At 42.4% G+C, this 13253-nt stretch overlaps 1 protein-coding gene across 1 annotated transcript; it reads right to left on the bottom strand.

The window, feature by feature from the left end:
- Positions 1 to 2661: 2661 nt before the first annotated feature.
- Positions 2662 to 11306, bottom strand: LOC100496182 (vomeronasal type-2 receptor 116). The gene is made up of 6 exons (XM_031898283.1): positions 11050 to 11306; positions 7213 to 7504; positions 6399 to 7034; positions 4707 to 4934; positions 3652 to 3775; positions 2662 to 3572 (listed from the first exon to the last, which is right to left on the bottom strand). Exons 1-6 carry the CDS (start codon positions 11304 to 11306, stop codon positions 2662 to 2664), a joined length of 2448 nt encoding a protein of 815 aa, XP_031754143.1.
- Between the last annotated feature and the right edge of the window lie 1947 nt (positions 11307 to 13253).

The raw sequence follows: 13253 nt of genomic DNA, 5'->3' as shown, positions 1-13253 counted from the left end.
TGTGTTCCAGCGGATGGTGGGAATCGAACAACAGATATTGATCCGTGTGAGTGGGTTTCCTGTATACTTCTGTTTTCAAGATACCCCCCTCTTGAATGGATATCAAACAGTCCAAAAAAGCAAGTTTGTTCTCATGGACATCCTCCCTTGTGGCAGAGAGAAGGCGCAATATAGTCATCCCATACAGTATGTAGCAGGAGTGTCGGAGAAACTCAGGAGAATTTTCAACAAACACCACATCCCTGTGTTTTTCAAACCTAGCAACACACTGAGACAAAAACTTGTACACCCAAAGGATCCAACACCAAAGGAAAAACAAAGCAATGTTGTATACGCAGTCCAGTGTAGCGAGGAGTGCACAGACCTTTACATTGGTGAGACAAAGCAACTGCTCTCTAAGCGAATGGCTCAGCATAGGAGGGTGAACACTACAGGCCAGGACTTTGCTGTACTTCTACACCTAAAAGACAAGGGACACTCCTTTGAAAATAGCAATGTCCAAATTTTGGACAAAGAAGACCGCTGGTTTGAAAGAGGTGTAAAAGAGGCCATTCATGTCAAAGTGGAGAAACCATCCCTTAACAGAGGCGGGGGCCTTCGACACCATCTGTCTGCTACATACAATGCTGTTCTAACATCTGTACCCCGGCAGTTTCAGAACTCTTCACACATCCATTCATGCAACTCTAACAAGTAACACCTGTTTGAAGAGTTGCATGATACTTTGGTAATCCTTTCAAAGTAACGGTGAAACGGGCTTTCCCATCATGCTGCTCTATAATATGTTTGGCTACCGCAGATCTTTGGTCGCCTCTTTCCAAAGCTGAGGCATGCTCCAGAATACGTGTGGACACGTTCCGCACTGTTTTACCTACGTATTGGGAGCCGCAAGAACATGTTATTAAATAAATAAGCAAAGACCTTTGAAACTTTCAAATACTGACATGCCTTACATCTCTTTCTCCCACATCGGTAGTTTCCTATGGTTTTTAACCAAGGTGGAGTCCCTTTTTGTGATACATATAAACTTGGAGAGAGCCAAAAACCATAGGAAACTACCGATGTGGGAGAAAGAGATGTAAGGCATGTCAGTATTTGAAAGTTTCAAAGGTCTTTGCTTATTTATTTAATAACATGTTCTTGCGGCTCCCAATACGTAGGTAAAACAGTGCGGAACGTGTCCACACGTATTCTGGAGCATGCCTCAGCTTTGGAAAGAGGCGACCAAAGATCTGCGGTAGCCAAACATATTATAGAGCAGCATGATGGGAAAGCCCGTTTCACCTTTCAGATAATTGATAAACCATCTTATTCAGTTAGAAAGGGAGATATGGAAAGGAGGCTTTTAAAAAAAGAAGCCTTTTGGATTTTTAATCTAAACTCCCTGGATACTAAGGGGGGTATGAACAGGGAATGGGAACTTTCCTGTTTCTATTGAAATACATTCATATATATGTATATATATTTCCGGTTCCTGGGTACTAGACTTATAAACTATGAGGGCTTTATATTATTGACCTTTTGATTTTATGTAACTGTTTTTTGGTTATGTTTTGTTAATTGGTGGGATGTCAACGGGTTAATGATCTTGATGTGCTTTGTTTTAATGTGGGGAGGGAAAGGGTTACTTGGTATCTATGTATAACGGGGTGTGGCCATCTGTGGTTATATAATCCCTCCCCAATATGGACTCTAGGGGCTTCTGAGGAAGTAGCGGGTGGCTACGAAACGCGTCAAGTGCTAGGTCCTTGCAGGAGATGTATTCAAGGTTTTATTAAGATGGAATAAAGATTTTTTTGATTTTTAATCAGTGGTGCTCCGCTATATGTATTTTTTGGTATAACGTTTTTGGGATCCTTCTGGGAGTGGTTCCTGGCGTGTAGCACACTGAAGAAGCGGTAAGTGCTCCTGTGGATTATGGTTACTTCTCAGTAGATACAGCATGGATCTTCTCTATACTAAATGGCCTTTATAGCACTGGGGAACGCTGCTCCTTGTTTGACACTACTGTAGATCAGGGGTCCCCAACCTTTCTTACTCGGGGGCCACAGTCAAATGTAAAAAGACTTGGGGAGCAACACAAGCACCATAAAAGTTCATGGAGGTGCCAAATAAGGGCTGTGATTGGCTATTAGGCAGCCTCTATGCACCCTATCAGCTTACAGGGGGCTTTATTTGGTAGTAAGTCTTGTTTTTATTCAACCAAAACTTGCCCCCAAGTCAGGAATTCAAACATAACTCCCTGGTTTGGGGGCACTGAGAGTAACATCCAAGGGGTTGGGGAGCAACATGTTGCCCCTGAGCCACTGGTTGGGGATCACCGCTGTAGATTATGGCAAAAAGTTAGCAGTGGAGGGCAGAACTACTGACTCTTAGAAGCTTTGGAGTGTAAGTTCCTATTGGCAGGGGCTTCTCAGTCTATTAATTCTAATTTCATTTGGCATATTTTACTAAAACTCTATAATTTCTAATTTTTTTTTATTTTCAAACTCAACTAAACTCATTTCCTTGCATGTTTAATATTTACTGAAACAGAATACGATAGGAAAAAGTCGCTGCAACTTTTTGCTAAGAAAACTTGTTTTTCTTATCGCACAAAAAAACCTGAAAGGCAAATAGAAAAATGGCAACTGTTTTTGCATCTTGTGAAGTGTTTACACTTTATTTTTGAACTTTGCTCTTAACTGTAAGGTGTTCTCTGGAGTTCATGTTGGGCCTGAACAATACAATGTAACATTTTGGCACAAAGATACAGCCCACCACTGCCCAACTGGAAGACAGGATGGCAAAGACCTCCATTGCCACAGTATACATGCCCCGGGCACTGAGATAGGCTGGGATAAAGGACACCCACACACTGAGGAAAGCCAACATACTGAATGTGATCAATTTGGCTTCATTGAAACTGTCAGGGAGGCGTCTGGCCAGGAAGGCAACAATGAAACTGATGGAGGCCAAGAGTCCAAGGTATCCCAGCATGCACCAGAAAGCAGTGGGTGACCCTTCATTGCAGTTAACGATGATGACTCCAGGATATGTGATAGTGTCCAGCTCAGTAAAGGGAGGTGAAAATATCAGCCACATTATACACAAAAATAACTGAAAAAAGAGACAAAAGGCAATGAAGCAGTAGGAGACCTTCACCCCTGTCCACTTCCTTAACCTGCTGCCGGGTTTGGTTGCATTAAAGGCAATGACAACAGTGATGGTTTTGGCCAGAACACAGGAGATGCAGAGGGCAAAAACCATCCCAAATGCCACCTGGCGCAGAAGGCACTTTTCAGGTTGTGGGTAACCAATGAACCCTAAAGAGCAAAGGAAACAGAGGAACAGGGAAAGCAGGAGAAGGCAGCTAAGGGAGTAGTTGTTGGCTCGGACTATTGGTGTCTTTTTAAAACGAATAAAAATTCCAAAAATTGTAAGAGGAATTAGGGAGGACAAGATGGAAATGGCTGCTAAGCTGTAGCCCAAAGGATCTCCATAGGAAAGGAACTCTGTAGGCCTTGGTAGGCATCTGTCCTGCTGTAGATTGGGCCACGTGTCCCAGGAACATGGATGACATTCCGCAGCATCTGGAGAACAATATTCACATACATTTCTTTCTATAAGTGACATATCCACTTACATATATGTACAAAACATTTCCAGTACCTGTTTGGTTCGAAATCTGCCCCTGGGGACATTGGGCACACTCATAGCAACAGGGGGGTTTCCCTGGAACTATCATCTTCCTAAATCCTGAGGGACAACTTGGGCTGCACCTGGAAATGGGAACCTATGAGAATGTTATATGTATGATCTGTCATGATCTCAGCTGCTACATTTACAGTTCATACACGGCTTTTCATGGTGCAGTTTAGTTCTTTTAAAAGCTTTTTATTAGACTTGGGACTCCTCCAGTTACATGGGAGTAGGAGAAACAATAGGTTAGCTAAAAGCAGTTCTAATGTGTAGCGCTGGCTGAAAGCTCAGACTCAGGCACACTTTACTGCTGCGCTGCAAGTTGGAGTGATACCCCCCCCTCACCCCCAGCAGCCGATCAGCAGAACAATGGGAAGGGAGCAAGATAGCAGCTCCCAGTAGGTATCAGAATAGCACTCAATAGTAAGAAATCCAAGTCCGGCTTGGGACTCCTCCAGTTACATGGGAGTAGGAGAAACAATAGGTTAGCTGAAAGCAGTTCTAATGTGTAGCGCTGGCTGAAAGCTCAGACTCAGGCACACTTTACTGCTGCGCTGCAAGTTGGAGTGATACCCCCCCCTCACCCCCAGCAGCCGATCAGCAGAACAATGGGAAGGGAGCAAGATAGCAGCTCCCAGTAGGTATCAGAATAGCACTCAATAGTAAGAAATCCAAGTCCGGCTTGGGACTCCTCCAGTTACATGGGAGTAGGAGAAACAGTAGGTTAGCTGAAAGCAGTTCTAATGTGTAGCGCTGGCTGAAAGCTCAGACTCAGGCACACTTTACTGCTGCGCTGCAAGTTAGAGTGATATCCCACCCCCCTCACCCCCAGCAGCCGATCAGCAGAACAATGGGAAGGGAGCAAGATAGCAGCTCCCAGTAGGTATCAGAATAGCACTCAATAGTAAGAAATCCAAGTCCGGCTTGGGACTCCTCCAGTTACATGGGAGTAGGAGAAACAATTTACTTCATAATTCTAATATGTATCTGTGGTCAAGGATAGATAAATGTTCATTATACTATACCTCTGTATTATTATTGGGCCAAATAATGCCATTACTGACTATCTGCAAGGTTTTGCTATCAGTGTGCTCCAGAGTGTAACTCCCGACTGTCACCTGCTCCAGGCCTCCCTTGGCATTCAGACGCCAGTTGACAATGTCATAAATGGCTGGAGGGTTCCCATTTGCATCAAAGAAAATGTGAGTCCCATCTTTGGTCTTAAAGTTCACATTCTTAACGTAGTGTAGGAGCTAGAAAGATAAAATGTGGATTGTAAGACAAAAACAGCATAGACAAGAAAGATAAAAAAAAACTGTAACTAAGGGGTTACACAACACCAATACCCCTAATATACCCATCACTGTAATCTGTTTCTTCAAACAGTAGGAATAAATCCAGCTGCAAAACTGTTCTTCTCTTTCTGCATCATAATCCTGGCAGGGGAGGAGGGACTAAAACACTACAAATTGTAACAACTTCCCCACATCTTACAGACAGCCTGCAGGAACTACATAACCCACAGTGCATTGCACTGGGATGTTCCTTTCCTTATTGGCATCACGTGTGCAGAAGGGAATTGTGGGATTGGGAGGAGGCAGGCTGGAGGCAGGCTGAAGGCAGGCTGAGGGCAGGTGACTACTGTTACATTTTATTTGAGTCACAAAGTAGCCAGCCAGATCAGCAGGGGAACAGGGGGTGGGGCTTAGGGGACTTCTCCAACCCATATTATTACATTAAATATCATGAAAAGGCTGTAAATATTTGAATTGATGTATATTGCAAAGTTGCTTGATATTATGTTGACTTTTCAAAAAGTTGTATTTGGGTGGTCATTTTCTATGGCCCTGGGCAATGGGAGCCCCCCCTTAGTGCTCCTGAAGACAGCACTTCTGGCTGCACCCCTCCCCTTGCACTGGATACAAAATCAGGCACCCACAGCATTAACCCTGTCCTGACTGCCTGCCAGGGGGTACGTACTAGGCCCCTATAGCCACTCCCTAACTTGCGAATGAAAGAGGGGGTACCTCAGTGCTTCCTGCCCCTCATAAATACCAAACTGCCAAATCAGAGCCCTGAGACCTGCTGCAATTCAAATAGAGTGGAAGGCAGGGCGCACCCAGATAGCAATCGGGCAGGTTAAAAGATTCAGCCCGATTGGGGACCGCATTGGCTCCCCCGAACCGACTGCGCCTATTCCAGTCATTATAATTCGATCATTTGGCCCTAGTGCCAAACGACCGAATTAGCCTGAATTCATCCGATATCCCCCACCTGTAGGTGGGGATATCGAGAGAAGATCCCCTCACTTGGCGACCTCACCAGGCGAGCGGATCTTTATGTGTATGGCCACCTTTTGGCATGTACTTGCCCAAATAAACAGCAACTTAAAGGGGGACATTAATAATTTTAGTGCCCAGTATCTAATGAATTCTTGAGTTCTAGTACAGTGCAGCTGAGAAGAGGACATCTACTGAGAGTGGAGGAAGAGAGTAATGGTTTCTTCATTGTAAGTACAGTCAGTCACTTACTTGCCATTGGTGTAATGAAGACATATTGGCACAAGTGCCGTAATGGAATGGTCCAGTTCCTGGGGTACAATAAATCAAACTGTGCAGGGCCCATGCTAAGGCATACACAGCAGTGTATATGTTGAGAGACAACCTTGGATCTTGCTGAGTTAGCAGGCTCTCCAGCTTTTCATTTCCCGTACATACCTCAAATGTGGCATTGTCCACCCTTATAGGTATATTCTCTTGACCGAGCCACTTACATGTGAACACTTTTTCCCAAAATTCCATCATATAAGAATCACCTGGATATGTGGATGGGCGGAGGCTGTTGAGGTAATCAGCAAACTTGGGCAAATGCCCACTGTGGATGGCAGAGCCGATAGTGCCCTTCAAAATGATTTGAAATCGTTTGTCAGAAAGTAGAGTTGAAGTTGCCCAACCTTCACTGGCTACCCATATGGTCCCAGTAACATTCTGCTTGAACAGTTCTTCTACCACTACTATAAATTTGTGATCCGTTGCTATCACAATCACCACCTTTGCAGATGACTCTCTGATGACCTGCACAATGTGAGGAGCATTTGTATTGCTTTGGCCAGTCAATATAGTCTCACTGAAGGCCACACATACTCCCACATTCATTAGCTCTTGCTTTGCAACCTGAAGTCCAAACTGACCATAGTCATCATCATTGGCCAAGATACCAACCCAAGACCAACCAAAATGAGTTACCATCTGGGCCAGACCCCTCATTTGAAATTCATCACTGGGTATGGTTCGGAAAAATGAAGGAAACAGGTCCCTTTTGCTGAGAATAGGGCTGGTTGAATAATAACTGATCTGAAAAAGTATTACAAATGTGTTAATTCAAAGTTCCCACTTGTCAAATGCCAAAAATGCTTTTGGAATAGTCTTAGAAAGCATCAGAATATTTTAGGTTTGGAAAGTTCTGCACACCTAGTGCTAGGGAAATGTATACCTATTATTTTCAGAAGCCAGCTCTGATAATAGCTCTCACCTGAGGATATCGGTAGAGTCCCAAGATCTGGGCCATGATAATGGACCGTGGTGATGCAGAATCACCAATGACACCAGCAAGGGGCGCTCCACTGTAGCAATAATAATTTGGAGTTATTCCATTACCTCCTGAGAGCAAGGAAAGAGTCCCTTGAGCTGCTCGCCGGATGGTAATGCAGGTCTCAAACATCTGGAAGCCCAGTGTAATATTGGGGAGAAGATCAGAATCGGCATTAATCTCCTCCACTGCAAATATGAGGGCCTGCATGGTCTGGTAATGCTGAATAGACACTCTAGAACACAGGAATAATCCAAGAATAAATCACCTGAGGAAGTTATGGATAAATTAAGGATATTGTACTATATAAATTATTTATTAAATTGTTCTAATATACAAGTGTACAGCCTGGGGCAAAAGTAGTAATGAGTAGCGATGAGCGAATCTGTCCCTTTTCGCTGCCAAACTTCACAAAATGGTGAAAAATTTACAAAACGTGACTTTTTCAACATGCGCAATTCTTTTTTACTTGACTGCAGATTTTTCACTGAAAAATTTTGTGCCCGTTTGGCGGAAAAATTTGCTGGTGGAATTTCACTGTGAATCTGACACTAGTAACGGGCAAATTTTTTTGCCAGGCATAGATTCACAGCAAATTTCCGCATTTCGCCATTGGCGAATTGTTTTGCAAAATTTTCTGTGAAAATTCGCAGCAGAATTTTTGTTTTGTTGCGCATCAAATTGGGCGCGGTCGCTTCAAAAAAAGGCACGGTCACGTCAAAAAAGTGCGGACGACAAAAAAAATAGACACGGGCGACAAAAATAGACGCGGGCGACAAAACGGATCGCTCAACAAAACACATATTGCGAAATTTTCGGTCGCGTCAAAAAAGTTCGGGCGACAAAAAAAAAATAGACATGGGCAACAAAAAAACACGCAGGCAACAAAAAAATTGCTCGACAAACGCGTATCGCAAAATTTTCACTGTTTCGTGAATTTCATGGTGAAGCGAAACGGGACAGATTCGCTCATCACTATCCATCACTAGTAACGAGCACATTTTTTCGCCTGGCATGGATTCTTTTTGAAATTCTGCATTTTGCCATAGGCAAATTGTTTCACGAAACTAGCACAAAAAATCCGCCATGTGTTCACATCAAAAAAGTTTCAATTGCGTCAAAAAGTTGTGGTTGTATGAAAAAAGTTGCGCATGTCAGAATAGTCGTGCTGTAGCTGCATTTCTTACATTTGTCACTGTTTCACAAATTCTTCAGCATTTTCGCAAATTTTTTCGGTGATGCAAAATGGGACAGTCTTGCTCATCACGAGCCACAAGATAGCCTTTATGTGATTTGCCAAAATTACTGAAGCTCTTGAGAAAGTTGGCCAATGCCTTGGTAACGTTGGAGAGAATGGCTAGTGAAGGTAAATTATTTCCACACTGGGTCTCAAATGCTGTGGGAAACCCCAAGTCCCAGGGGTTGCCATCCTAATCATTGAGGCGCCATTAAAAAATGATAACAATAGCGTTGGCACTGGTTGGAAAATGACTGCAGAGTAGTAGGATAAAAGTTGCATGTTTAAAAAGGTCATATATGGGACCCCTGATACTTAGGAGTAAAACATCACCGGTGATGTTGAGCATAGCCGCCAATCAGATGCTTTGCCTTGGTTTTCTAACTGTTGAAATCTAATTGCTGATTGGTTGCCCTGGGCAACATCACCGGTTATGCTTCACTCCACTTTTTACACAGCATGATAAATATACCCCCTAATGTCAGCCTAAGGTTAATAAAAAGCACAGTTCAGGGTCTCTGATAGGGTTGCCACCTTTTGCCATGCCAGGTGTACATCGGGCAGTGGGGTGGGATGTGACATGACTGGGCGGGGTAGTGATGTCACATGGGTGGGGTTATTACATCTATCAGAGTCCTGCCTGGTTTCCTAAATTAGGGAAACTGACCAAGACAGCCCTTCTGAAAACCAGGCTGTCCTGACCAAAACTGGACAGATGGCAACCCTAGTCTCTGAGTTTGCTCCACTCCCAACTGGCTCAGGGTGCAAAAAAACATTACAACAGGGATCCCCAATCTTTTATATCTGTGAGCCCCATTTCAACGGGGCCCCAATAAGAGCTATAGTTGGCTACTTAATAGCCCCTATATGTATATCTTTGTGGACTGGCAGCCTACAGAAGGCTCTGTTTGGCATTATTCTTGGTTTTTTTGCAACCAAAACTTGCCTCCTTAGCAGAATTTCAAAAATAAGCACCTGCTCTGAGGCCATGGGTAGCAACAGAAACTGTAGGCTGAAATATATAAAAATAAAGGCGCAGAGTAAACTCTCACCGTGGCCGTCCACACAAAATTAGCAGTTTCACAAAAACAAACATCTCCAGATCTTCATGGGCTTTCCTCATATAACAAGTTTTTGGAGAACCAAAATTTGAGTTAATTGAAAAAAAAACGTGGATATAGAAAAAATACTTGTGCAACTTTTCTAGCTGACTTATTGAAGCTTTTTTGCACAAAAACTTCTAATATTCTAAATATGGTTTAAAAAAATCTAAAAACTGGAATGTAAAAGTTTGCCATCTAAAAGCTTGCAAGTTTATGTACAAGTCAATAGGAGTTGTCCTAGGCAAAAATTCAAGGCATTTTTTCATTTTGAATTTTTTTTTTTTCAAATTTGTAAACTCACCCATTTGAGGAATTTCAATTTTTTTTAAACTAGTGAGTTTTTTTTTTAGATTTTTGAATAATAATCAAACATTCAAAATATGTGAGTTTATTTGAAGTAGAATAAAACCTCACAAAATAAATTCTCAAAATCAAAAATAAAGATATATATGCCCATTAATGTTTCACAGATACAGTATAACCATTAGTGATGAGCACATTTTTTCCCCAGGCATGGATTCACAGTGAAATTCTGGATTTTGCCATTGGCAATTTTTTTCTCTAAACTGAGACAAAAATGTTGCAGAGACAAAAAAATCACCAAGACAAAAATGCTGCTGATACAAAAAATTCCCACTGACTTTAATGCATTTAGAGTAAAAAAAAAAAAAATGTCACAAAATTTGTCACTTATTGACGCGTTTCGCGAATGTTTCGGCGTTTTACAAATTTTTCAGCAGTTTTGTGGATTTTTTGGTGAAGCGCAACAGGATAGATTTCCCCCATCACTAATAACCATCCCTCTAGCAGAAGTAGAAAGGGTTATCCCCCCCATAAATGTTACCACCCTACAGCCCTAATGTTAATAGCTAGTGATGAGCCAACCAGTCCCGTTTTGATTTAGCAAAAAATTTGCGAATCTTTCAAAAGATTCGCGAAACGGCCAAAAATTTGCCAAACTGTGAAATTGACGAGCACGACAATTCCTGCAATAATTCTTTTGACGTGTGACAATTATCTTGATGCGCGGCAAAATTCGTCCGTTGCAAATGACAAATCCATTTTTTCACCCATCACTAGTGATGAGCGAATTTTTTCACCAGGCATGGATTCGCAGAGAATTTCTGCATTTTGCCATTGGCGAATTGTTTTGCAAAACTTCTACAAAAATTCGCCGTGGAAAAATTCACCGCACCTAAAAAAAATTTAATTGTGTGGCAAATTGGACGTGTCGCCCAAAAAAGTGTGGGCGACCAAAAAAAATCGCGCGACAAATGCATTTCTCGAATTTTTCGCCGTTTCGTGAATCTTCTTGCCATTTCATGAATTTTATGGCGAAACGAAATGGGACAGATTCACTCATCACTACCCATCACTATATGAGAATCGGATGCCTTATCCATGTTACAGAACGGAAACCTACATGATAATGATACTTACTCCCGACATTTTAGATCCAGGGGTTTGCTGCTGAAATGGAAGTCACTGTAGGCTGCATACAAATAAATTCGGAATATTCCCCCTATAACAATGTCTCCGGGGCGGCTCAGGTAGCTATTGACGCTCTCGCTGGGCAGGCTGCAGCCTGTGGGGTTGGAAGTGGCGCACCCATCTATTGTTATTGTGCACCAAACCAGCGTGGAGTAGAGGGTACACTGGGTGAGTTTATGGCATATTGGCCTCTTACAGAGAATCATCTCTACATTAAAGGCTATTGGCTCTCTGAGTGCGATGCCGTCGCATCAACAGAACGGGGCTCAGTATCCTGGATTTATACATTTTGTAGGCAATTAGCAAAGACCTATGGGATTTTGGCCATTAAGGAGGAAACATTATCTAAACTGCTCTGGGAAAACTGAAGATTTTTCTGCCTGTTGAGCAACAACTACCGGTCCCATAGGGGAATATTTTACAATCTAAAAAATACTGAATAAAAAATGAAATAGAGCAATGAAAATAGAAGCATAAATTGTATTATTTACTAGTGATGAGCGAATCTGTTCCATTTCGCTTCGCAGAATTCGCGAATCTTTCAAAAGATCCGCGAAACGTCGAAAATGTCGTGCAACAAAAAGAAATTGTCGCCCGTGGCTATTATTTTGTCGCGTGTCTATTGTTTCATCGCCCGTGGCTATTATTTTGTCGCGCGGCTATTGTTTCGTCGGCCGTGGCTATTATTTTGTCGCGCGGCTATTGTTTCATCGCCCGTGGCTATTATTTTGTCGCGCGGCTATTGTTTCATCGCCCGTGGCTATTATTTTGTCGCGCGGCTATTGTTTCATCGCCCGTGGCTATTATTTTGTCGCGCGGCTATTGTTTCGTCGGCCGTGGCTATTATTTTGTTGCGCGGCTATTATTTTGACGCCCGCGACCATTCTTTTTTGATGCCGGCGACAATTTTTGGCCGTGCGGCAAATTTTTCCGCAGCAAATTTTTTCATCCATTTCGCAAAACAATTTGCCAATGGCGAAATGCGGAAATTCGCAGCGAATCCATGCCTGCCGAAACATTTCGCCCATCACTATTCTTTACTTCTAAAATAATTAGAGGTGATTTTATTATATAAATTAGGGAGGCACCGAATCCCGGCTTTTTTTTTTTAAAGATTCCGAACCAAATCCTAATTAGCATAAATTAGCATATGCTAATTAGAATTCGGAAAGAGTTAAATGGGCAGTGAAAAATATTTTGCCGCTCACTGCGCACAGTTATTTTTAACCCCTTTCAATTCTAATCAGCATATGCTAATTAGGATTCAGTTCGGGATTCGGCCTATTCCCGTTTTTTTTTTAAGATTCCGAACCGAATCCTCATTAGCATAAATTAGCATATGATCATTAGAATTCGGAAAGGGTTAAATGGGCAGTGAAAAAAAATTTGCCGCTCGCTGAACGCACAGTGATTTTTAACCCCTTCTAATCCTAATCAGCATATGCTAATTAGGATTCGGTTCGGGATTCGGCCTATTCCCGTCTTTTTTTTAAAGATTCCGAACTGAATCATAATTAGCATAAATTAGCATATGCTAATTAGAATTCGGAAAGGGTTAAACGGGCAGCGAAAATTTTTTTTGCCGCTCACAGCACGCGCAGTGATTTTTAACCCCTTTCAATACTAATCAGCATATGCTAATGAGGATTCGAATTCGGTTCGGGATTCGTCTGAATCATGCTGGGTGGGTTCAGGGGTTCGGCCCCGCCCACCCAAAAAAGTGGGTTCGGTGCATCCCTAATATAAATGATTTACTTACTAGAAGAGGGAAAGTTTGCCCATTCTTATTACATACCCTCTAAGAGTTTTAACAATTAGTGATGAGCGAATCTGTCCCATTTCGCTTCGCCGTAAAATTCACAAATCTTTCAAAAGATTCGTGAAACGGCAAAGAAAAATGCGAAACTGTGAAAATGTCACCGCAGAAGTAGAAGTAGTCACCGACAATTTGACATGGACGTCAATTCCTTTTGTACGCACAGCAAATTTTTCCGCGGCAATTTTTTTCATCCATTTCACAAAAAAATCTGCCAATGCCGAAACACGGAAATTTACCGCGAATCCATGTCTGGCGAAACATTTCGCCCTCACTATTAACAATAACTCTTTGAGCTGTTTGATGCTGGGGGGAGCTGGAGGATGCTGGGGGTGAA

The sequence above is a fragment of the Xenopus tropicalis genome, chromosome 3, assembly GCF_000004195.4.
Source record: "Xenopus tropicalis strain Nigerian chromosome 3, UCB_Xtro_10.0, whole genome shotgun sequence".
In the NCBI taxonomy this organism is placed as follows: Eukaryota; Metazoa; Chordata; class Amphibia; order Anura; family Pipidae; genus Xenopus; species Xenopus tropicalis.
This window is presented reverse-complemented; position numbering and strand designations above follow the sequence as displayed.